At 38.0% G+C, this 27118-nt stretch overlaps 1 protein-coding gene across 1 annotated transcript in view; it reads right to left on the minus strand.

Annotated features, from left to right (window-relative positions):
• The window catches only part of XPO4 (exportin 4), an 87037-nt gene that overhangs the window by 28965 nt on the left and 30954 nt on the right, over positions 1–27118 (minus strand). The window contains exons 5-9 of the mRNA XM_064171702.1: positions 16458–16574; positions 15521–15674; positions 6049–6161; positions 3502–3659; positions 3058–3232 (exon numbers count right to left, since the gene is read on the minus strand). Of these exons, the coding sequence (XP_064027772.1) occupies positions 3058–3232; positions 3502–3659; positions 6049–6161; positions 15521–15674; positions 16458–16574 (717 nt within the window). The remainder of the gene's footprint in view (positions 1–3057; positions 3233–3501; positions 3660–6048; positions 6162–15520; positions 15675–16457; positions 16575–27118) is intronic.

Raw genomic sequence — 27118 nt, forward strand, 5'->3', positions numbered from 1 at the left:
GTGTTGACTGCACTGACTGATAAACTTCCTGCTTGAGAAGGACATTCCTGTTCTCTACAAAAATTTTCTCAAGTGTTAACCAACAGGATTGCTCACAAAAATTATGTTGAGATAGCAAACACAGTAAAATGATTTCTTGATGAAGTAAAGTGATATTAAGGCCTTAATCATGCTCCAGAGAGAAGAATTTCTGAGTTTGAGTGAAGTGACAAACATGTCTGGATGAAGAGGCAAGGAAAAGAAAACACTGGCTGGATGACTAAGTGTAAAAACTGATATCCCATTGAGCACACTTCAGAATAGCTTCACAGCATCATTTTTTAACTGCAAAATGGTCATATTGACAGAGAACAAATATGTGACATACTGATCGAAGTGTGAGAAGAAAAGCTGATGACAAGGAGAGAGGCAAGATTGTATTCAACCGCAACATAAGCCTCAAATTTAGGACGGACATCAGAACTTCTTAAAACTCAGCCAAAGACATCCAAATTCAAACAGTGATTCAACACTGAAATATTTTGACATGTATGTAATATATTTACATATCCAAATTACTTAAAAGCTTTTAATAATTTCTAAGAATCCAGAACATAAGCCAATAAACAGACAGGCCTTCTAAATGAATAACAAAAGAATTCAGATCTATCCAATTTATTTGAAAACGTAATAAAGAAGTCAATGCCATGGAAAAAAAAAGAATCAAGCAGAACAAGTTTTTAACACTTTGCGGTACTCTGACAAGGAAGGTAAGATTAATAAGTGCCTCCATAAAGTATGTGCTCAAATACAAGTAAGTTTACCCATATTCAACAAATTTGGTCACAAATGAACCTTCCCAAAACATTCTCAATCTTTTTTTTCAGGTTAGCTATAGCTGTGCTAAGATGCCATAGAGGTAAACAAAATGGCACGCTGCAGACTGGGAAGCTGAATCACTGTGATGGATACATGAGAAGCAATGACAAGACCCAGATCTTCAGCAAAGGTAAGATACAACTAGTAAGGTGAAAACACAGATGCTCAATTTCTCTAGCATAGGAAATTAAAAGAAATTTGACACTTCTTCCTTCATGGCCTACTGACTCTTTGGAGAAAGAACACTTTTAAAACTTGTCAGGCGGCCACAAACTGGAAGAAGTTGGAAGCAGAACAGAGAGGACCGAATTCGGAACGATCCCTTTCAGAATGGTATTTAAAAAAAAGGAACAGTGCATTAAGGACAATTTTGTGGAAAAGAAGCCTTTGGTATAGTTTCTATTTGACTTTCATCCAACACCTGTTCATACTCTTCACTAATTCAGATGGATTTCTACTTCTCCATAAGCTCCAAGCGTCAAGCAAGGCAAAGCATAGCTGTGGACAAGCAACTTCTCTCATATCCAGTGCTGCTTATAGAAGACATTACTGGTTCAGTTTGCACCACAAACTAGACCTCAGCACTGCTGAACCTTACTGCCCTCCACTAGTGTAGCTGTTCAGGCAAATGTTTCAACTTTCACAACCCCAACAGGCAGGTTAATGCAAACAGCGTTTGAACATGCCGTATGGACTGTGGGTTTCTCCCCTTTGGTTGAAAAATCAGTGTTAACTGCTTTAAAGGGTTTGTGTATCATGGTTCAGAACCTCCCAGTTTTGACAGCTTCCCATAACCAGGTCTTCAGCTAAGCTGATTCGTTGCCCCTTACAGGCTTTTTGCACTGTTCACATGACATTCTGATGGGAAAAACCTTTTCTGACCAGTTAATCTTCAGGGGTATGTCTGCCTGCATTCTGTTGCACCTCAGATTTCCTAACAGACAAATTGTTTTGAACAGCATCATGTTGAGCACTCTCTTCATTAAACATGGTTGCATATTCTAGCTCCCAAGTAATAAAAAGCTCACTGAGGAGACAACACCCCTTTAGTCCCTTTAAATACCAAGTGTGCATGTTTTTTCTCCATCTTTTCTATAAAGACTTGAGGAGCACTCCTAAACGTAAGCATAAGAACCTATGTTCACTACGAGATAGAAAATACTACCAGAAAAACTCAAAAGCCAGGCAAGTTTTAACCAAAAAGGTTTAGAAAGTAGTTGTATTTTGGATTCTAATTTAATCACCTTTTTTTTGAACAAGACATGAGCACATTTGAAAGTTCAAATGAGTGTTTGGGCAGATGTAATATATTTTTATCCTTGTATCAAAGACGTGATCTAATGCTCTGCAAAGAATACTAATTAACACATCCACGATCTCCAGTAAAGAAACACATCCATCAACTTTGTAATTAAGTACCCTTATAATTATTTTCAGCTCAGGCTGAAATAAGAGTTTCATTTTAAATCAGTAGCTACTGCACATGAATAGCTCAAGTGCAAGATTATTCACCTTAATTTTTATGGTCTTCTTTCCTTAAATTAGGTGTCCTTAGGTTGCTTTATTTTTAATGCATTTTTAAGAAGTATATGACTTAGACTGGCCTAAGTGCTTTTTAATATTACAACTAAAGTTTGAAAGTAGTAAACACAGAGGAAAAAAAAAATCCTTCAAATTCCTGTGCTAGATTTGCACACAGAATTAGCATTTGAACGGTGTCAGAAATGACGGCACAATTTGAACAGTTTAGAAGTATGGGATTAACAACAGATACGTTCACTTAAATCACAAGTTCCTGAGTCATAACTCTTGACAGAAGTTAAGATTCAGTCTGTCCATATACTCATGTAGTCATTTGAGCTTACAGAACTAGAGCTTGTTTGTTATCTAAAACAATTTCCAGAGAAATCCTACAAAAGCAAGTCAGCAATATTTAAAGACCTCAATATTTTTAAATTGATGCATTCTTTTAACAATTAGAATATGAGACAAGTGCTTTAAATGAAAACAAAGTCTAGAACATACACAATGTACAATTATTTTGTTTTGTTCGAAACCAAACTTTCTCAGATGTGAAATACCTTGAACAAAACCATGGAATTCACAACAACTACTAACGAAACAGTTAAATTCTCATGTCAAGATTATCACAAATAGAAACAAAAAAAGCCTACCTACTATTTGAGAGCAGATACTTACCACTTCTTCCAAGGCAGCACTTCTTCCAAAAGAACATGTGAGATGTGCAAGGCAGTTAACAAACGAAGAGAAAAGTTCATTCGGAATGGCAGTTAGAATATTGCGAGGAAATACGGTTATCAGGTTGCTGATAATACTGGAAATTCCCACTGCTTCAGAGTCTTCTATTTCAATTCTATCGATAGAAACAGCAGTCAAGTTTTTGCCACTAAAAAACACTTCAAGTGAATTGCTTTTGTTGATCCATCTTATATCAATAAACCTATTTCATATTACTTAAGCATCTGCTACTTTAAGCTGCCTGTTCTTAACTTTACTAATCCAACAGTAAATACAAACTGCCTAGAAATAAGCAAGCTGTACCATTTCTCCACACAGACACACTACAGTAAAGTAATGAAGATTTAAAAGTGCCATTTAAATGTAGAGATCAGACATACATACCCATTGATAGTATTCAGTAATCCCTCAATGAAGTGTGCCAGGTAATCAACTTGTGAACCTTCATCAGGAAAGACTGGCCCGTGCAAAGATGCCAGCTGTGCCAGACACTGTAATGAATCTTGGGCCATATCTGTGTCTTCTCTGATTTTTCGATGTACCTTTCAGGAAGTGAGATAGTTAATAATACATGGAAAATAGGGTGTTCTTACAACAGTCACATGGCTCTCAATCCAAAAGAGCACACACTGAAAAAAGCCTACTGTAACTTCCATTCAGTCTGAAACATAAGGGTTTCTACAACTCTCTAAACCACCGTAAATGTCAAGATCATGACTCGGCTCACAAAACTGTAAGCCTTAAATTAGCCCACTGAAACTAACTTTTAGTTAAGTCTCACCTACATGTTGAAAATTGAACTGTCTACCGAATGTTATGTCTTAAAGAGAGAAACAGATGCCAGCCAGTCAGACATACTGCTCCTTCTAAAAACAGCAATAATGACAGTCATCTCTATTATGCTAACTATGCCTAGGCTACAGTCTTGCTAAAGTTAGTCAACAAGTTCAATCAAGATTATATAGATGCTTCTTTAGCAGAGGTAAACACTGAAGACATAAAAAAAAAAAGAATGCATCACTTCCTTGGCAACACCCTTACATTATAAAAGGCCAACAGTAATCTTCCCACATTTCTGTGAGCTGTTATGTCATTACTTCTGCTGGTGAGAACTTCTAGATTCAAATATTTCAGTAATCCTATCCTCACGTACTTATTTTCTTTGTCAAGTGTAGATATAGAGAATTTTCTTAGGCTGATGCCTCCTGTTTTTTTCCACATAAGATTTACTGAATAATTATAGGTCAGCTTTTTCTCCCAGAAGCAAATTGGTTAAAAATATTTCAGCAGTCTTATATGTAAAAGTACAGTTAAAGCACTAACCACTTCTCTGTAGCATTACCGTTGCAACTTCACCCAACTCATAACTGGTTGGGTAATCTTTGAAAGACCGAACTAGCAGGAGAAACAAATCCTGCAACAGAAATACCCCTTCTAATACACAGCCCACACTAGGCTGAGATTAGAACTGAAGGCTCTCTCTAACATGGCTGTCCTGCCAACTTCTGCAAGGTTATTAACATTTCTCTGATCAGATAAATGAAATTACTACCATTCACTTACATTCCTTTGAATAGCAAACTAATACTACAAGCGCCAACCACTGCAAATCAGCAATCTAAAACCAAACCTAACAGCGTACTGCCCTGGTGTGCATCACTGAAAAATCATCAAATGCAGGCAAGTTTTGGTTACTATTTAGTAAAACACTCATGCATTAAAATAATTCTGCATGTCATTCTAAACATTATTCTTATCACAAGTAATTGTAAACCAACCAAAGAAACAGATACCTATCTCTGACAGCTTCATACTATTAAACAAGGAAGGGTTAATATGTAAGCCAAAAAGTTATTTGCATGTGGAGGTTCACAGCTGACAGTAGCAACTGTCTGGATAGTCTAGACAGCTGTTCAGATTGTGTGTAGTTGCTAAGGGTTCTGCCAATTATTTTTTTTCACCTTTTCAAAACTGCTGGAACAGATGAACTTGCAGTTAAAAAAAGAAGAAAAAAAACTAATAAAAAAAAAAATCCTACAAAGTAAGGACATGTACCCAGACACGTATCAGACAACTCTCCAGCAGCACTGGAGAATTACATTTACTTTATCTAATAAGAACTTTGTCCAAGTTTTGAGCACATTACTTCTCTGCTTTGCAAAAATGAAAATAGCCTGTGACCGCTGAATTCTCCACCCTGAGAGGTAACAGAAGATAAAATAGCATAGTAAATGAATTTACAAGCCAGTATGTGCTGCTGCTGCAGCAGCTCCTAGCTGAGCAACAACTACCAACAACTCCCAGCAGTTGCAGAATAAAAATAATATTACTTCTACCCAGTTCTATTACTATGGGTTAAATTACAGAGATTAAGTATTATACTCCCCTCTCCTAGTTTCGCATCTTCTCTATCCGTCCTAACTTAATCTATTTTAACTTGTCTGGATTTACTTTCTGCTGAGGAAGGAGAGGTAGAATTCCATATGCTGAAACTGGCTAGAAAACTGCAACTACATTACTTATTTTCAGCTGTTCAGTTGCACAAATGCTTCAAGATCAGTAAGCACACACTGTTCATTTGATCTTAGAGAGCTGTTACACCTTATCTAACACATATACTCTACTACTGCTAATCAAGATTGGATTTGTTTAGAGATTACATGTCCAGAAGTATTTAATGTACAAAAGTTTAGATAGTTATACACCTTTTTCTTCTTAATGGCCATCAATTTAAAACAATTTATAGGCAAAATACATGTTTGGTAACCTAGGAAAAACACAATACTTCTGTTTGCTCTGATAAGCAAGCTGAAGTTAACAGAATCAAGTCCTACCTGATGCAAAAGGAAGAGTCCAACAATACAGTTACAGAACAGGAAGAAGCTGCTTTCTCTGTGGTCAGGACTATGAAAGTTGAAGAAAGAAACTTACTGTAAAGAAAAGCTCCATAACTCTGCTGTCCAGGAGGGTCTCACGCCAGGATTCTGTTGGCTTTAGCATCACATTTTGTGAGGATTCAAACATAGCTATATAATGTCTGCCCAGTTATCTGGTGTCAAGGTCAACAATAACATTCCTACTTGGCTTTAAAAAAAATCCTAGATACAACAGGATCCATTCAGAAAGAATGTAATGGAAACAAACTTTAAGCCTCTTCACATACACAGCATAATTCATGCATGAGGCCAAGGAATAAAAGGTATTAAGTATTGAAAAAAAGAATGCTCCAGGAATGTTAGATAACAGTTTGATCATAATTATGAGACATACCATAGTGATACGATCACTTTGATAACCAGAGTGTCTAATGTGACACAGCGAGAAGGGAAAAAAGCAACCGCAATTAACAGGTGTTAAAATTTATGTAAAATAGGAAATCATTTTCTAAAAAATTTTCCTGGCAGCTTTTAAAAAGGCCTTGAGAGCTAAAGATAGCTCACTGAAACCTATATCCTGTTTTTCTAAATAGCCAAATATGTATCATAGAATGCAGATATGCTTGCCCTGCATTAATCTACATTTTTAATCACACTTTGAAGAACAAAATGTAAGGCACCACAAGGCATTGTCGTCTTAAACATGCTTGTAAGAGACACACACGAAATATGTGCACACCACGAAGCCACAATTTTGCTACACTAATTTCAGTTCTTGCCATGGGTTTTGGCATAACTTCATTTATACAACTCTGCAAATGCTCTAGTACAGAAAAAAGCGACATTAGCAAAAACATTCAAACAAGTAGGTTACATCCCTGGTCAGTTTGATCACACATATTAAAGGTTCTTGAAAGGGCTTCCTTCTGAGATACCTTTCAACAGGACTAAAACTGCTTTAATTCATCCACTTACATTTTTATTTGTCATTTTAAAATCCTTTATTATCCTCTCTGATCCTTTTTCTAACTCAACCATGAGTATAAGCAACAGCATGCTCATCTGCATGTAATTTACTCATTGGTAATGAACTGTTTACTTTTTGTACTGTAAGCTATCAGGTATTATAAAATATGTGTATCAAAAATTATTTGTCTGTCTAGAAGAAAATAAATGCCACACTGGTATCATTAAAAAAAAAAACCAGAAGTCTTAACTTTTGATAGGTTTTAAGAGAACTACATATGCAGCAAATGCTTATCTTAATATGAAGAATTATGGCACAGTGCAGGATGCACAATTTTAATTTATTTACACTTGTCCCCTCTGGTCTGCCAAAATCAGAATATCCTAACAACACTGTGCAGAACCACATTCCAAAAAAAGCAGTTTTTTCCATGGCACAGAACCAAGTGGACCTTCACTGAGAGTATGTGTCCAGAACTGTTGTCAGAGCTTTATAACGCCTAAGAACAATCAGGGATTTTCACATTAGTGCAAAACAAAACCAGTTTCACCATTTTCAAAATTATCAGTGTGCAATGAACCATACCAGATCTGCACTATTTCAGAGTGAAACATTAAAAATCACAGAATGGTATATTTAACTTCCACTTAAAATATAGTTGCCATTAAAGTGATCAAAAAAGCTTCAGTTCACTTAGAGAAAGGAGGAAAAAAGATAAAAAAGAAAAAAAAAAGTTTTTAAAAGGCATGACATTATCATAAGCAAACCTTTTTTTAAAGAGTAGTATTACAAATTGAAAGTAATTTTATCTGGGAAATTAAGTTCATTTTTTTAACTCTTTTCATTTGCAATGTTTTAGGGAAAAAAAACTGTTTACTGGCAAGAGTGTCCTGTGCTGTAACTCCCCAATAAATGATTGGCTTGGAAATGCATCAATATCAAAAGATGATCATGGACATGTTATCAGCCTCTGCCAATCAGTTTGGTCTTCACTAAGCTGTGTCTACAGAGAGGACCAACTACACAACACTTTTCACGTGGAATGAAAGAAAATCTCATTTGTTCTTGCTATTTAAACAAGCCTCAGTATTTAGCTCTCTATCTTACTGTTTTTAGTACTGTCTCTCATGCCAATGGACTGATAACACAATTGACAACAGCACATTTGTGGGGAAAATATCTGTTCAATGAACAATACAAATTATGGCTGCATTTATCACAGAGATCTTACACTCATTTCTCTTCACCTACTAGATGTGCAAACATTACCATATGTTGGCTGTGGAGATGCTTGCTGCCACAAAACACCTAAACCTATTCCATGCTATGGCTCAGCTGTATTAGCAGTGGTACAGATAAGCTATATCATTAAAAAAATTGCACTGAATTACTTAGTACATGGGTACACAGAAGATAAATGCAGTATTTATCATCAGAAATTAATATAATTCTCAATACCTATGAGGAAACAAAAAGCACAGAACTAGCACAACCTTTTTTTTGTAAGGTTATACTATAGACATAAGCATCTATCAGTCTGCTATGATATTCTGGAGGATTTGGTGAGGAGGTTGCTTGATTCTTCTAATGAAAAACAATTGTAAACCTCTTTTAGTAATAAATAAAAATGTTTGCAATGTTCCCAGTTCTATTGAGGAATGAGCAACTTTCACCACAGTTTGCTTTGAATGACATGGAAATTCAGGGCAGGGAACAGCTACCAGAAGCACGCCAACGCTTCACCCAGTTCACAAGACTTAGGACACTGATTCTTATAGACATTAGGAATTTCTGCCTGAATTGGAACAGATTATTCAATAGCATGTACCAAGCATAAGAATGTAACTGGACATCTTTGTGTTTGATAAGGCTCCTATGCATAATAATTAATGCCTGAAGAGGACAAGATCATAATCTTCAAGACAGATTTTCTTTTACTTTGCTTAAATTTATGTATGCAGGCATTAGTGTCATACTTGAGTTTGTTTCATAAGATGGAGAAATAAGCATGATCTGTTTAAAGTTACAAATTTATAATTTAAAAATTGTAATTTGGAAAAAAAACCCTTGAGTTTTATATGCTTCTTGGAGAAATGTATTAAAATAAATAAAAGATAAACAAATGCGTAGTTTCCCTTCCACTCTGTCTCTCTTCCAGGAAGAAACCAACAGGTGAAGATGAATATCAAAATTATTTATACCTTAAGGCAGCCACAAGGGATTATAACTTCACTTCAGGATCTTCCACAAATTCCAGTATCTGAGAATGGACCCCATTTTTCCTAAGAGAAGCAATGCTTGCCTGTCCACGATGCAGTGAATTAGTAACTCAAAAATTGACACTGAGATTTCTTCTGACAGACCTCCATTCACTGATTCCTCCACAGGAGGGAAGAACTCAGAAATGGAGAGAAAACTCTTGAAGTGCTGAGGCCAAGGCCCAAATATCTTTCTTAAAAGTTATTGTAATTATTTTACCCTTTGTTATTTGGAACATTCTTCTAGGGCTTTGTGTCAGACTTTGACTTGTATTTTCAAGTGACAAAATACATTGCAAAGGTAACTTGCTTGGAAATCTATCTGCCATTCAGTGTTAAAATGCCAACATACTGATTTTTCCATCCCAGAGCATTCTATGATTGTATGATTCATTCTATTTGTATTTTTAAGACCTCCTTGAGCTCGCTAGCTAGTCACCCAAGCACATGGGATCAGCCTAGGAGCAACTGCCTAAAAAACTGATGCAGAGGCTTGCTGCCCCCTATGGAGAAACGCTTCACAAGTCTTTACGTAACCTAAACTGCTCAGCAAACACAGCCAGGATTCAGGAGAAGGAATATATGCTTAAATATTTAATCATTAAACCTAAGTATTCCTAACTGTCTGGAGACTGAAACAACTACTTTGTGTTGGTGACACAGAACTCAGATTGTAGCAACAGGAAGTGTGGGAACACCAACGCTAATTTTAAAGCTGGCCAATTCTGGAGCCATCTGCGGTGTAGCCATGACAGTACCAAGTCTCATGTTCACCACCCAAGTGGATTCTTCAGCTTCTACTACGTTTATCACAGTATCACAGTATCATCAGGGTTGGAAGAGACCTCACAGATCATCAAGTCCAACCCTTTACCACAGAGCTCAAGGCTAGACCATGGCACCAAGTGCCACGTCCAACCTTGCCTTGAACTGCCCCAGGGACGGCGACTCGACCTCCCCAGGCAGCCCATTCCAGTGTCCAATGACTCTCTCAGTGAAGATAAGGTTATACAGCTAATAGAATGCAACCTAATTACTTTAAGCCTAACTTACACTTAAAGAACCTATGCAAAAGTGACTGTCATGCAGATGCAGCTCATCAGTCACACCTTTCCACTACATGCTGGCTGCCCTCTAAGAACCTGATGAGAAAAATCACTGCAAAACTTGCAGTGGGGCGAGACAGCAGAAAAGAAAACAAACAAACAGATCTGTGTAATTTATCAGTTCACCTCCATAAAAATGGTCATATTGATCTCTTTTCCTCTTCTGATATTAATGCTTTTAAGATGTTCTTATATTGCAAACTGATTTAAGAATTTATTTGGGAAAACACAAAGGATGAAGCACTAATTGTTAAAATGTTCCATATCAATACAAAGATGTTTAAGTGCAATTATGAGCCAATTTAGATTATTTGTTCTTTGTTTTGTCCAACTTTGTCTTTAAAAGTTGCCAGAAAGGATTGTCAAGAAAAGACATAGTACCCTCAAAATAATTTCTCAACATCAGGGATTTCAAAGTCAGGTTAGTTTTCAACTAAGAGTAAAATAAAAAAAAATAAAGTATCTGATTAAGGTAAATTGCAGCTCTCCTTTGCTCTTTTTTAAACACAGCTCTTTCTGTTACACCAAATTTTTCTTTATGTTCCAAGAAAATATCCAGGATAGTAACCCCAGCCCTTCATCTTCCAGGTGAAACAGACCATTGTATTAAACTTGGGATATAAAACCAGACTGCTAACAAACACTAGGCCCAAGAGAAATAGTCTTGCTGCAGAAGAAAATCTGTGTTGTCACTCTTCAGTTCAATCATTTCTGCAGCTGAGCAACAAAGCAAACTAGGCACATCAACCTGCTGAAAACAAACCAACCATCCAAGAAAACCTCCAAAACTCCAAACAAATGAAACCAAAACAAACCCCCCAAAAAAAAATATTCCAGGAAGGTAGTTCCCTGACAGTATTATGCCAGGTGCTATGCCAGGATGGGTATTCAGTGACAATGCCAACTTCAATCATTCCCCAAAACAAACCTCAAGCACTCTGGAGCATTCAGTGTTTTTCATGTATTTCCATGATGCATAACAGATGGGTTGGAGCAGGTTCAAATCTTGAAAGTCTGCAAATGCTATGGTTCATATGATCTCCCCAGAAGATGTCTCATTCTGGCTTGAGACTTAAAAGAGATTTTGTAAAAGAGATATGAAGATTTTTGTTCCTTTAACTGTGTGGCCAAGGAATATACACACTTTAAATAGAACCCATGTATGCAGATCAGACAAAAGCTTCCATCAGTTCATATAGTTGCCATTAGACCACGAATTTCATTAGGACAGCAAAGATGCACGTTAATGGGGTGCCTCCCACTAGGCTTATGTAAATTGTATTCTATAAGACCTATTCTACATCTGGAGTGTTGTGTCCAGTTCTGGGCCCCCCAGCTCAAGGACAGGGAGCTGCTTGAGGGAGTCAAACACAGAGCCACAAAAACGATTAAGGAAGTTGAACATCTTCCTTACGAGAGACTGAGGGAGCTGGGGCTTTTAAGCTTAGAGAGGAGACTAAGGGGGGGACCTCTCTAATGTTTATAAATATGTAAGGGGTGAGCACCAGGAGTATGGAGCCAGCCACTTCTTGGTGATGCCCAGTGACAGAACAAGGGGCAATAGGTGAAAGTTCAGGCATAGGAGGTTCCATATGAACCTGAGGAAGAATTTTTTCACTGTGAGGGTGACAAAATACTGGAATCAGCTGCCCAGGGAGGCTGTTGAGTCTCCCTCTCTGGAGATACTCAAGAACTGTCTGGATGTGTTCCAGTGTGATCTGCTCTAGGTGATCCTGCTCCAGCAGAGGGGCTGGACCAGATGATCTTTCAAAGTCCCTTCCAGTCTGACATTCTATGACATACATTCACTTGAAATTTTGCCAGCTTGTCTCCATGACAAATGGAGGCACCAAATCCAATACCAGAACTACAGCTGAAGTTTATCCTTATTCACATAGTATAGCCCTTACACTGATGGATAAGGGATAAGTAGTTCCATTACAGGTCCTAATGTCACTTAACATGTATATTTTTGTAGGAGGGAGACAGATAGGTTAAAATCTAATGTTCTAAAAACTTTTGCATTTGAGGACATTCATTTGAAGTCCACAAGAATGCATCTGTGAAGAACAGATATATCTCAAAGTCAAATAGTGAGACACATCTCTGGAGGTAAAGGAATATTAATTATATCTTGACTCCACAGGACAACCATGTATGACCGTGTTAAGGTGTCTCGAAGCCCAGCAATATCCAGCTCCTTAACCAGAGACTTTGGATGCTAACAGTGTACTAGGAGGCATTCTTGTAAAGGAGATGGCTATATTTCTTAGTATGGATCATCTGCACTTTAATTAATCAAAGCATTCATTTAAGTAAAAATGCAGTTAAAGCTAGCTCTGTTCGAGTAAACAATTTTTGACAGTGCTGTAACAGCTCTAAAAAAACAAACAAACCAACATACCACATCAGACTACCATATGTTCCTGCTGCAAAATAGGCATCCTATGTTACTGTCACTTCCAACAATACTGCAAAAAACTCTGAAGCATCTGCAAACACCAGGTGAACCAATACACTGAGGCAGCAAATGAAAATGACAATAAATGATTGCCTGTCTGTTAAAACATGAAATGGAGGAAACCACATGACTGAAAGGTAGCCTCCTAGGCCATTATGCCTTGCCCTTATTGCAGTATTGCATTCTAAGACACTGAAAAATACTGAGTTCCAACCTCAAAGTAGGTAGATCCCAGCCTCTCTTTTTCCTTTACTCCAATGAGGTGGCTATTCCAGAATGCATCTTTCATGCTAACAATAGACAATACGTAACTACTACAACTTCTCTGTTATGACTGGTGGCAGCACTCTCCATGACTGCATTTAGCAATGCAACACATGCTAATTTATCCTGTAACAATACAAGAACACTTGTGAAGTGATAACATCTTGATGCAATCCCAAGCTTACTACAGATTATATACAGTTACTGCAAATTATTGCAGGGAATACTGAGAATCAATACTATGTTGCCTGGGGAAATATCAGCTAAAAGAAAAAAATGTATGTATCTGTGGATACAATGGATTGTTTTACTCAAGCCTCAAGTACTTCAGCATATGTACTGTCAAGACTTGGAAAGAGGATAACAAAAGCATACCAGCTGATCAACCAACACAGCAATTTTTATGTTCTTTTGTAATGTGCTGCTATTAAAAACTGCAGCCAAATTAAGTTTCCCTGCCCCTAAGTTAACTATCAGTTACTTTTAAACCAGTCTTAAGGACTAGATTTATGCCACAATAAATTAACATGGTGCTGTGAACTGCAGCAGCTATTAAATCTTCATCAGCTAAACCCCACATTTCTCAAGGATGACTGAGGGCCAACTCCATCTTCTGTGTGAATACAGGTTGCTACATAGAGGAAGACCCAGACTAGTGTTGCAACTCTTAACAGAAAAATGAAATGTCCAGTGACAGAACACAAAAAAGTGGTATCAAGTGAAGCAGAATACAAAGACTTGAAATAGAGCCATCTAAGATCACTTGAGCTCGGACTAACGATCCACCCAGTCTCCAAAAGTGGTCAGGGATTGTCCAGCTGCAGTATCCAAAGTAGGCCAAGTAGCAGAAAACACTGTTTACCTTAAGCAGCAGTATGGCTTGCTCAGCTATTCCAATTAATGCTTATTTACTAGCAACTATAGACTAAATTACTTCACATTAAATAGAGATATAAATGAAAGTTGGAACTCCCAAGGCTCCCAGTCTTACTTGTACATGTCTAGCTTCATCTCTGCAGACCTTACCCCAGGCTAAAAATGCTCAGGAAGAACTAGAGGCTTCATTTATGCAACTGTAACAAGATAAGTATTTTGGAGTACAGACCAAGAGGAAAATTCAGAGGGAACCACTGCTGCAAAACTTAAGAGCATTTCCTCTCTAGTTAAGATTATAGCTCAGGGGGGAAAAAAGGGCATTCGCGCATTATTTGAACTCTTACAAATCCCAAATCCTCTTCTGAAAACTTTCATAAGATGCAGCAATTCAACTCCAGCCTGTCTTGTACACTACATTTCCCTCTGGATTCCTGCCAAATCACCTCAGTGATAAGAGTGGGATATTCACTTTTAATCCATGACACCTCTCCATGAAGACAATATAACTGGCATTCTGCTTTACAGATACAAACCAAAGAATATCCATTTTCAAATTATTTTCACTTTTGCTACCTGCTGCATAATAAACAGAATCAAAGACAGCAGACACTCACAGATACTGCCTTCTGACCACCAAACCAGGAAAGCAAAAATATCCTTTACAGCAGATTTGAAGGCAATGTCAAAATTCCTGTAGTATGTGTAACTTAGTAGCAACTTCACAAGGTTTTAAGAAAATAAGTTTTATAAAGCAGCTTAAAAAAATGGCTCTTGGAAAGTTTGCTGAACATCTTAATGAGTGTTCAGCTGTTAAGAGAGGCACTGTAATATTCTACTGCAAGTGCTATCTTAACTTTCCATTAAATGGAGAATGTGCTTGCTTATTTTTACAATAATTTTCTAGGCTCTTTTTTTGGGCTAGGAATGTTTTGTACTTTTTTCCTTCTCTCTCTAAGACTCTTTCTGATTCCTATGTCCTCCTCTACTTCCCATCTCCACTTTTCTCTTGACTTTCATATAGTACATAGAAGATGTCAAAATGGGAGCAATGTAAAAAGCAGATGCTGTATCTCCTCAGCTAGCAAATACTTTTTCTTCATATGAAACTATTACATGTTCTATAATTATGACCATGATCTCTTACAGAGAGTCAGTTGGCCACTTCCTTTCTTATATAAGGGGATATTTACCTACCTCCTTCTCTTCTCCAAGGAAGAAAAACAGGACAGATGGGACCTTCACATAAAAGTTCAACAGAACATATACTTCTTCACTTCATTTAGTTCTGCACAAAAGCAGCATATTACACTTCACTCCTCTGCACAGATTAGACAGATCATCAACCCATAACTGAAAGCTGCTCTGCTGAAATAGTTTTTGTCATATATAAAACACTTTACAGCTTAAATGAAGAGATTCTGTATGTAAGCATCTGTTAAGCTCGACAGGGATGACCAAGACCATTAACAGAAGAATAAAGGACCAAATATAAGGCTTATAAGTTTTACACTTTTCTTTCCTCAAACATTTTACTTATCACCTTGCAGAAGTGATCTAAGTCAACTGAAATAAAGGACCTGACATTCAAAGGATATAATTTGGAGGAAGGAAGTTCCAACTTAAGACTTGATTCGCTAGTGCAAGATAACGCTGAAATACTGAAGACATCTGAGCATTGAGGTTTTCACGTCTGCTGAATTCCTGAAGTACCTCTATTGTGAGCATGAAGATCTGCCGCAGGTCATCCTCCTACAGGCAGGACGAACACAATGTATTCATAGTCTCTAAGTCATTGATTGAAATGGTGATTAAAAAGAAGTACTTTTGTAAAGAGAAAGTAATTTTCCATTTTCATTTTTTTTTCATGAAATATTCTGAAGCTGTCAGTCAGAACCACTCTCTGCTTTTGCCAAAATTAATAGATTGTGTTTGCAAAGAATAAGAAAAAATATTCTCATAAACTCTACTAATTAAAAGAAAAACTTAACAATACATTTTTACAACTGGTGGAGGACAGAGTTGGTCTTTGGCATGAAAAAAAAAAATGTTAATTTGTTCCACTACAGTCAGTTTAAAGCAGTGCCTTCACAAAACACATTTCTGCCTGGCCAAACAATACATCTGAGACAACCAGACTACACCATCTGCAATAATATTTTTAAATACATAGCTCTCCTTGGCTTTAAACCAAAGCTATATTTAAGACTATCATTGTTCCACAGAGTATTCGTTTTGTTTGTAATTGGTAGCCAAGGAATTAAAGAGTCCAACCACATAAAGATCTGTAGCTCTACATTCATAAAGTGGACAAAAGGGGACTGCACCTTCTTCATACAAGTTTGGGTATTTTTACAAACAATGTCAACTTTCCTGAAGTAGCCACTATCTGCATTTATAATGTAATATTTGTCCTCTTAGTTGCTGGTAGGCAGGCACACTGTACCTAAATGAACCTGGCACCAGAAAGCACTGCTCCTTGATATGTAAATTTTAGAAAGACATGTAGCATACATTGACACAGAAGTGGTTTACCTGAAATATGCGTTTACAGTTACCATGGAACTCCATGCTTAGTCCAATGTTGCTGGTTTTACTTGAACTTGAGAACTCGCTCAACAACGCCGTTAAAATGGAACAGGCCAAAGTTTGCTATAAAAAGAAAAAGGGGGAAATAATATAACTAAAAGACATCCAATAACATAATACCACCTGCAATTTCCTTACATATTTTTATTAACACTTTCTGTGACTATTACGTCAGTTTCTTCTAACACAAACTAGAGCAAGGCAGACTTTCAGGAGCATAGAATCTTCCGACTGCAGAGATAAACAATCTCTGCGATGATCAAGGCTCCACATTCCTACAAAAGGTATTTGAGCAATATAAAAGCTAGCACCTGTGTGATCATCACTACAAAATGGAAACAAACATCCTAATTTCCCAGCCTTGCTTTATACTTTCTCTTCTTTTGTTATTTGTAGGGAAGTCTCACTTTCCACTTATTTCTATTGATCTCATAGTGCAGGCCACTCTGAAGTTTGTTTTGGCCCTTCTTTGCATTTGCTACACTTACCATGTTGGTATTTGAGCACAACTAAACTTGTATCACCAAAAGTGATAAAAGCTGGTCAGAAACATCACCTGCAATACATTGTCTACTACATTTTTCCCCCTCATATTCCATCAGAAGAAAAAGATTTGATGTTTGAAAGCTTTTGGATAGTTCTCTCTAAAACAAAACATCCACAAGCCTCAGAAATAACCTTTAAAATTACTCTATGAGAACGTTTCTGAAGTGACAGAAAAATTGCTAAGAGTAAAACAGATTAGAGAGACAGATCCATAAAGACCAAAAGTTTAAATACCTTCTTCATTCTCAAAGCCAAATGCTTGTCCTAGAACACAACTTAAAATACAGCTTCCCTTTACAAAAAACACTGCTTCAGCCTTTGCTACTGCTTTTTGAAACAGACCTTTTAAAAAAGCTTTTCTTCCTGATGCCAAAGTCCAGTAGCCATCAACATCAGTTTTATTACCTATTTTCAGACTGACCATTACACAGAAAAGGAAGTATATATTGTATAATGGCAATGCAAGTAGCACATCTGAAGCATGCCATGCATGTCTGTAACAAGCACAATACAATCTGTACAGCCATTCAATGAAAACACTTTTTGTTAAAGACATGTTCTTAACAAAAATCTTCAAAATTATTGGCTATCCTCCCAGACTTTTTGGAGCCAAGGTGCCAGGGATGGACAGAGGGATAGGAATTGCTAAAGGGTCATGCATGCCAGCAAGTGTCCAGGGGTTAAACAGAAATATGCACACTACCTCTGAACACCCGAAAGATTAAAGTGGAGATGATACTATTTATGCAAGCTCATACAACAGCTGAGACCAGTGCCATCCACCCACCAACTGCAACATCTTTGTTCAGAAATGCCTCTGAAGTCAGTACCTTGACCTCACAGACAACTAGTTATCTTAGCCAGTATACACTAAATTAACATTCTTACTTGCTAAATAAGTCCTGGACAGATCAAACAGTGGGCTTCATGATAATACACAGGTCTTCTATTATACAATGAAGTTGTACAGTAGACCAGCATATTGCTGATTAGTTGCTAATTTCACGATGCCCCATCTTAAAAAACTCTTTATTTCAAGAGAACTCTTTCTCAACCAGTCACATGTCATGTATGACAAAACAATGCTTAGCTAGTTAAAATCAGCATCATTCTTTAAAGTACCCCAGCAAAAGCACAACTGTCAGTTTTATACTAGACTTAGACATATTTCTAATTAGCTCAAACATTTAATTGTAGAAAAAAAGCTATAAAAATAAAATAGTTTAGGCTAACACCGAATTTTAAATCCAACATTAAAAGTTTCATATGAAAATAATCTGGCTCAAAAAAAATCCCAATGAATAAAACAAAGCAAGACCAACAACAAAAATTAAAATTCCAAAACAACACTCACAAAACCCCACCAAAAAAATAAAGTTTGGCTCCAGAACAATGCTGCAGATAAATGTTTTCAAATGAATAAAGCAGAGCCATCATAGCACACTGCCCAACTTCATTACGTGCCAGGAGACACTCTAAGTCTCACAAGACTCTCTAAAATGCAGGCTTTTATTTGATGCTTGAATTAGTGACACTGAAATTTTCAGCTCATAGAAGTCATAACACAAGAACATGATTAGCTGCAATTACAAATCTGGACAATTTGATGCTCTATAACATACCATGCTTACCATGTGGTTTAATGACTACAATGGTTTGGCTAAAACTAAGCTGCTTCTGCTTCATCGTGCAAAGACCTTCACATCAAACCACCATCCAGACCACCACTAGACAAGAAGGGCAGTGATGCAGACTAATCACCACTTGCAGATGGTAGCAAATTATGGGAAAATAAATCAGTAAGTTCAAATGATAAAGAGCGATAGGTAAAAATCCAAAACACAAAAAAAAGGGAGCTGTGCCCACAAAGATTACTGACAGTTAATATTACCTGAAATAACAGGTATTTTCTCCCTCTATTTTCTCCACCTTGTTTATATGGTCAATAACAATTTATTCTTTTTATTTGGACAGTGATTTGCCACCCAGGGAGGTGGTGGAGTCATTATACCTGGAGGTGTTGGAGTCATTATCCCTGGAGGTGTTCAAGAAAAGACTGGATGAGGCATTTAGTGCCATGGTGTAGATGACTGGATAGGGCTGGGGGATGGATTGGACTAGATGATCTTGGAGGTCTCTTCCAACCTGGTTGATAAGATTCTATGACAGTAATGTGCTATTTCACGATAAAAGTGTGTTCAGGTTTTTGGTATGCTTTTCTCCTGATTTCGAGGAGAAATTTAAAAGGAAAGTTAAATGGCATGATTGATGGTAAGGAAATCTCTTCAAAAGATGCAAAAAGCAATGGATGCAGCCAGGATGCTTGAATCTGCGAAGTGCTGATAAAAGCCTGATAAAGCAACCCAAGCAGCGATGTACCCCCAATTTCAGCAAGAGCTTTTTCAGGCATTTCTGACATCAGTACCTGCTTTGAGCATGAGATTTACACTTTAATCCATCTAGAAGCCTAGCTCACAGTAAAAACTAGGGCACACTGCAGCACTCCACTCTCCTCCCACTGAAATACCAGCATCCTACCAATTCCATCACCTTGCAAATCCTGCCCCATTCCCTCACCATCCCAAGGATGCCCTGCAGGCGCATCCATCCTTTCCTGTCACTATTTGCACCCCCTGCATCCATGAAGAATTCTAAGTACTTCCATATATCCAGGTCACCAGAGCATGTGAAGACCAAAGATAAGATACTGGTCAGTAGTTTAAAATTTACTTCAACAGGCTGAGAGGAGATTGCTTGAGACTGGTTTCCTAGAAGGTAGGTGCCAGCCTCCAGACTATCAGCTTACAGACAAGAGCAGAGGTATAGATCAAGACCTGCACCCTCTCCTTGCAATGTCAAGCATTTGCATAGAGCTGCATATAAAACCCTCACTGCTTCCCAAAACTGCCTGTGCAGGAATTTATATAGATTATTGTGCATAGCAGCAGGATTGCCATTTTTGTATGAACGTTGACAAAGTCATTAGCTAAAAGAACACGTGCTCCGTCATCTACAGAACTCTTCTTACGCTATAGATTTTATTGAAAGGAAATTTTTTCTTTATGAAAAGTAACTTTACTGACAGTTAACTACTAATATTTTTAGCACATTTAAAATTTGTGTGTACATTTGATATGAAGACACTAAGTATCTTAACACAAATGCAGGCTCTTAGAAGACAGATCTAAAAACAAATCTGAAAACCAACAAAATTTGAGATAAATCTACACAGTTGTGCTCTGTGAAGTGAAATTACTTCCTCTTACACAATAAAAGTGAATGCATTTAATACATGTACAGTTCTAGGTTGGAGGGGCTTTTTTGCTTTGCAGTGGATTTTTGGAAGGGTTTTTGCCCAATCACACAAGAGATTAAGAAATCAATTCAGTAGTATCACACAGTAATAAGTACAAAATGCACATGACTCCAGGCATCACATTAAAAGTCAGACCTGAATGTCTATTGCATAGTAATGCCATTAACTTCATACCAGTAAAAGTACACCTCTGGATCTAGTTTGACTCACTCGCTAGCAATTTCACTAGTTCTGCCACAAGTACATACTCAAACAATAACCCCATGTAACAAAATGAAACACTCCTCTTGTTGAGAGCAGACTGGGCTGCCTCTGAGAATAGCTTGGCACTCGCCCCAGTTAGCTTTATTACCAGGAATAAACTTTATGAAAGATCGCTATACATAAAATAGACCCTCAGCTGCTCAAACAGAAGATCAATGGGACTTGTGATAAGAGATTAACTTGGCAATCAGATACCCAGGAGTAACATCGTTTTAGCAGTTTTCTTTTTAAACAGCTCTAATAAAACAGAGACACTACAGAAAGACCATGCACTATTTCAACAGCAAGCAACATTTATATAGCATTCATAAAACTCAGTTGCAGAAGGTAAATGCAACTTCCTCCTCCAGATGAAACGTCCCCTATAACAGAAGTTAAAGCCATAATGTTTGAAGGGATTTCACACTTGTGCCTGGACTGCTTATGGAATAAGTGAACTGCTTCATTTGAGGGTAGTTAGGTTACAAAGTATCTGAAAGGGAGAGGAGTTCAAATACAGCTTGGAAAAAAAACGCATGTGTGGTACACCTGCTCTGAGGCTGAAAAAAACCCAGGCAAAGTAGAATGAACTGCAACACTCAAAACGTTTCTCCTGTTATGAAATTCAGAGCAGAGATACAGCTAGGTTGTCAGAGGTCTGATAATTCATTGTAGAATAAACCAAGTTACACCCTCTCCCCCCCATCTTCTGCAAGTGTCATTTACACCTAGAGAAAAATCACTAAGTCTATTTAAAACCTTAAAGGTCTCACCTGAACAGAGTAAATCATAACATCCGCCCTGCTACATGAGATCACTGTCAGCCTGAATATGCACTTAGAGGATTTTTGTCTCCACCCATATAATGCAAACTCTGTTACTGAAACCAAAGGGAAGCCACAAGAAGCATTTAATAGTACTATCCCCAACCAGCTAATTTTAACTTGCACAATAGCAGGAAGAACGAAAGAGTAAATCTATCAGAGATAGGATGTTACTGTGCTGCTCCTACATGACAAAACTCTGTATTGAGGACACACCTAAAGCAGTTTTATCAAATTGTTCAAAGCAAGGTCTCCTTTGCAAAGGTGGTAATATACTCCTTCCTTCACTTCCTTGAATAAGCACAGCTGGATTTGCTAATATTTCCAAACTAAATCCCTGGACTGTGAGCTGCAACTCCAAATGGAAAGGTTAACAGGATGATCACAAGGCCAAAAGAAATACCATTATGTATACCAAGTCACTGGGGTCACTCCAGCTTTTCAACTTGTGAGCAATGGAAGGGGGGGAACCCAGAAGCTGAAGTAGTATTTCCCAAAGAAAACCAGAATATATTCTGAAGAAATATAAGAAAGCATCAGGAAAATCCCACTGGATATTACATTTATTCTTTCTCAAATGAGCCAACTGGTGGAAAAAGCTGCAGAGAGGAGACAGGGTAGGAACAAGACCTGCAGCTGCAGTTTTATGCTGTCAGCAGTAAAGGACTGCCTGGGCACTGCACCCCTTTCCTCCTATTTCCCCTCTGCCACCGTGCACATACAGATGAGCAGCACCAAGTTAACATATCGCACAGACAGCAGCATAATGGGCAAGACCCTGCTTCCCTTCCTTTGAGGCAACCAGGCAAACGAAACATGAAGCCAGGGAAGCCCCCAAGGTTGAACTGAGAAACAGAAAATTCAGTTTCTTGGTGAGTCACTGGGGGCCACAGGAAGATGATCTTGTGGCATGTGAAGCATGCAGGCTTTGGCAAAAGAAAGGAAGTAGCAGACTCTACTAATAATGGAAGAGGTCCAGGCAGAGCTGTCTGGAGCTTAAGAGTGCAAAACATACTTTTGTTCATTTCTCCCAGGACAGGCAAAGTTATGAGGTAGAAATCAAGAGGAGGGGGAAAAAAAAGTAATCTAAGTAATCTCATTAAACAAAATGGAATGTCTGAAAACCATTTATCTAGAGGTAACATATCCTTCTTTAGGTTCTTGTCTGAAAGGCAACAAATGAATCTTCATTCCTATAAGAGCTGCATGAACAAATCCAAGACTTTTCATTAAATTTAAAACAATGAATAGCAAGACTAGCCATGCAGCTTGCCATCAGTATCACCCATCTTTAAAAATACATAATCCTGGCAAGTGCTCTTTGGTCAGCAGCTGTCCCTTCTCCCCCCACTTTTCCCAGTGCTCATTCCTGGTTCTTCTTGCCCGCCTCTGCCTGCCATACTGCCAGATATGCCAAAAGAGCTGCATTATGTGGCTATGCTTCACAGCAGATCTGCTTAAAGAAAAAAACAAACAACAAAATTAAAAAAGAAGTTAGGAGGGAAAAGTCTGACTGCTAGAGTCAGATTGAGTTTATTACTGAACATATGAAGGGCAGTACCTCTGAGAGGGAGACTAAAGACTGAACAGGTAGGATCAACAGACTTCTTAGGGGTTTTTCCTCTCCAGCTTATTTGTCACCAGAGTAATGGTAGACATAAAGGGTGTAATTTCCTCCTTCTTAATGAGTCTCTGAGGTGTACAGGTGATGACCTACACATCTCAGAAGGTGGCAGAATTGAAGAAACAAAGATTCCTGGATGCCATACATAGAACAGGGGGCACACATCTCTCCTCTGGATGATATCCCCTCACTTCTCAACCTTGCCTTTGAAATTGTAGCTCTGTTGCAAGTTATAAAACTGGGAGCTGCCAAGTTCTAATACTGAAGTTTTAAGCACCTAAGCTGGTCTCACTGTACTGCATCTCCAGTAAAGCAGACTTTCATTCAAAGTAAAATCAGCAAAACTTTTAAAGACATTGTGGTTAACACAACAAATATAATCCTTCTTTTAGCAAGTTTTAGCCTTAAATTTGCAGTAGTTTCTGGATCCCTAAAATTGCCCAACCAATCTTTAACACACTAACTTAGGCCTTTATAGAGCATTATCATAATGAAGAAAATCTCTTACATATCTGAGGTTACCATCTATTTTTTATACTCACATGTCTCAAGAGCAGTAAGGTTCATAGGACAAAGTAATAACTTTATTAGATAGAAGATACAGCCAAGGGTAGAAGGGGAAGAAATAATAGATACATTTTTGTCCAAAATGTAAGTCATGAGAGCCTCTCCAACTCCTAACACAAGACAGCAAAGCTAGACCGAGATACAGAAGCAAAATTTGTCTTAGAGAGTAGAAGTAGGAGTCATAAGTACTAAAAAAGCGTAACTATGTATGCAGATGTTGTTATTGATGAATTCACTTCCATGAAGACTGATGCCCAGAGTTCTGTTTACTGGTATTTTCCACTGTTCACACAAAATCCATTTGCAGCACATTCCTCAGCTATTTTATGTAACCTGTGGCACCTGGATCTCCTCTCTAGCCCAATCATGAACACTGAGAAGCAGAACAACAGATTTACAAATTAAGAGAGAAGGAAGATTACTGGAAGAGCTCTGAGTTCCTCTAAGTCTTGGCAAGTCTTCTTGCATATACAGAAAAATGTAGGCTTCAGATATGAAGCCCTATATTATAATACATTCTGCTGTATGCATTGTGAATCCTAAAGCACAGCTTCTGTTACTTCCCATGTCAGGTTTACAGCAGTTAGATCTCTCCTCCCACTCATATTCTGAAAGACATTGGGGTGTGACCCACATCCTAATCTGTCTGTAAGGAAAAAAAATAATCTATCTGATTATATTCACGTGGAGATTAGTTCCTCCTCCTGGGAATCAAATCACTTTTGCTGCCAAAATTCCTGTCTTCTGGCAAAGATGAAGGACAAACAAAATCCTTCAACTATGCAAAAGCTGAATATTTTAAAAGGCCAAGAAATCGAAGGCATTTATAGCTGAGAATAACTTGGCCTGAACAATTCTCCAAAACCTTGAAATCAGTGATAGGAAATATGTATTTCACATTTTAAGATTGGCCCATGATTGTGTACTCACTGCCAGAAGCTCTGTCCCCCAGAGACGAAGATTTTGAAGAGAGATCCTGAAAACTGCTTTTGAAGGGAGATTACAGTCCCTCCTTCACGAGCAAGAGAATAGTTTGTATCAGTGATACAGTAGAAGCCAGAAAAAACAAACCCAGAAACTCCAAAGCTAATCCTTGTCCACCCTGGGGATTACTACCTAAACTCATCTATAAATTAGGAAGTAGCCAGGCCCTCTATAGCTTGCTGTCTCTTCTCAGAGGTTTCTTGCACAAAATCCTTAAAGCAGCAAGAGCCAAGAGCTCAGGGTTCAAACTCTGTCTCTAACCATACATCCTTCCCTCTCCTGAGTGCTGCTATTTCCTTAACATGTACACTGTGTTCCAGTTACTCAATACTAAAGCCATTTCTTTTCATTTCCTGCCCACTTTCTTCCTCTCCTCTTCCTTCCAATTTCCCTCTTATTTTTATATTCTCAACAGTTCATCTATCAGTCTTGCTCCTATGTCAGTTTGCCACGACATTACTCCTTCACAACTTCAACTTCCATCCTCAAAATACATCCATTTCTAAAGCCATTTTAAACTAATACTGGAGAAGTTATTAAGCATATCAAATCCTGCAAAAGGACACATACAAAAGCCACTATCTACAAAAGACTATCTACATTTGCTGCTGTCCTTATTACACCAGAACTTGATCCTGACAAAGTGTTACTGAGAAGTCCCAAAGATTTCACAGAGCAAGAGTGCATAACAAATACAAAATTAGTACAGATGTCTGACAGGAACTGGGTGGAGGGTTGTGTAGAGTGGAAAAGATTACATTCCTGATCTGCTCTTGTAACAAAGAAGGGCTAAGAAGGTTCAGAGTCAACAGAGAGGAGAAGGCAAGCAAGAAGTAAGAGACCATTTTGCCTGCCTCTTATTACAAACTTTCTCTCATTACAAACTGCTGTAGAAAGTCATTAACAACAGCTAAGAGACATATTAGAGAGCTTTAAATACATTTAAATATGAAATGATCTTCTGCTGACTCCATATATTATTTCTCAGGTAGAAGGACACAAATGGGTGGCAAGTAGGTCAGAAGAAACATGGAGCAGAAATCTGAGGACAGAGAACATGAACAAGAGACTTGACAGAGAACTAAGAGTTACAAAGGTATCAGGCTTCTGAAACCTGGTGTACAAGGCTGGAGGCAAGAGCGCACATCACTGGAAAGATGTGTTAAAAGGTGGAACAAGTCAGAGGCATGGCAGGCTGGAAAACATCTGCAGGCCTCTCCCAACACTTCTATCTTAACCTCCTCCCTCACTTGGATGGAGGTCTGTTTCTACGTCTTGAGTGAAGTGCAGAAAACACTTCTGACACTGTCAGAAGTGCATCTTGGATCTTGAAAGCAGTACCATCCCTTAGCTTCATACTGTATCCCAAAGCACCCTTAGCCGAGGCTCCGCAGGGCAGCAAGGCAGCTGCACTGCTCTGGCTGAATGCTACAGGGACACAAAATAATTTTCCAAATATGGGCAGGTGAGGTTTTTAATTGGATAATTAATTATATGAGTGATTTCACACAACCTTTCAAAAATATTACAGGTTTACACAACAGGCATGCCCTGAAACCACTCAGAGCTCAGTTGCGGCAGGTACTCGGCTAACACAAAATTATGTTATTCTGATTATTGTGTGTGCCAGCAAAATCTCAGAAGGTTACATGAACATTTTTATGAATGAGAGTTGTGTTTTTAATATAAACCCTTCAATATATACATGGGAGCATCTGTTTATAACCAGCTTGCCAAAAGACTGACAAAGGTATATTGTGCCTTACAGAAAAGATGTTCCAACAGCATGTTAGCATACCAGAACAGAAAACATTGTGACATATTCAAGACGTTTTCAATGCCATCCTTAAAACTTCAGCACAAATGCTTTAGAAAACCTATAGAGGAAGTAGTACTTGTGAAGAGAGGTGGATAAAGGGAAATTAAAAACTGAGCTAAACTTTGTCTCTCTATGGTGGCATTGAGTGGAACATGAGGAAAGGGGGAGTGAAACACTCCCCCTTTCACCTAGCCAGAGTTCCTCCGAGACGTTTCTGTTGCAAGCTCAGGATGACACACATAGAGCAGGCAGACTTACCTTGTTGTATGCTGTGGTCAGCGTAGTGTGTTTATGTATTAGTGCATGTACAGAATACAACTGCAGAGTTAGTTCAAAGAGGACTTGTCTGCCAGCATCCAGGTTTCTATTTACTCCACTTCTGTGCCTTTATGGAAAGCTCATATAAACTACACGAGCATACATTCTAGCATGCATAAAATTTGAAAACCTCAGCTGCAACTCCATTTTAATAAGAGGACTATGTTTCCTAGAAAGAAGCATGAACTCAGCATTGTTCTGAACATGTACCAATTTCTATCCAAATTATGCACAACCAAAGTACTAAAATGCTCTGCTTAGGATAAATAGTTGTGAAATTCACGTTTAACAAGTGTAACTGAAATGCCCATACCCCGGAGGAATATCATTTGTGCTCAGAGGTGACATTCTATTTTTAGGACCATG

The sequence above is a fragment of the Pogoniulus pusillus genome, chromosome 3 (assembly GCF_015220805.1).
Source record: "Pogoniulus pusillus isolate bPogPus1 chromosome 3, bPogPus1.pri, whole genome shotgun sequence".
In the NCBI taxonomy this organism is placed as follows: Eukaryota; Metazoa; Chordata; class Aves; order Piciformes; family Lybiidae; genus Pogoniulus; species Pogoniulus pusillus.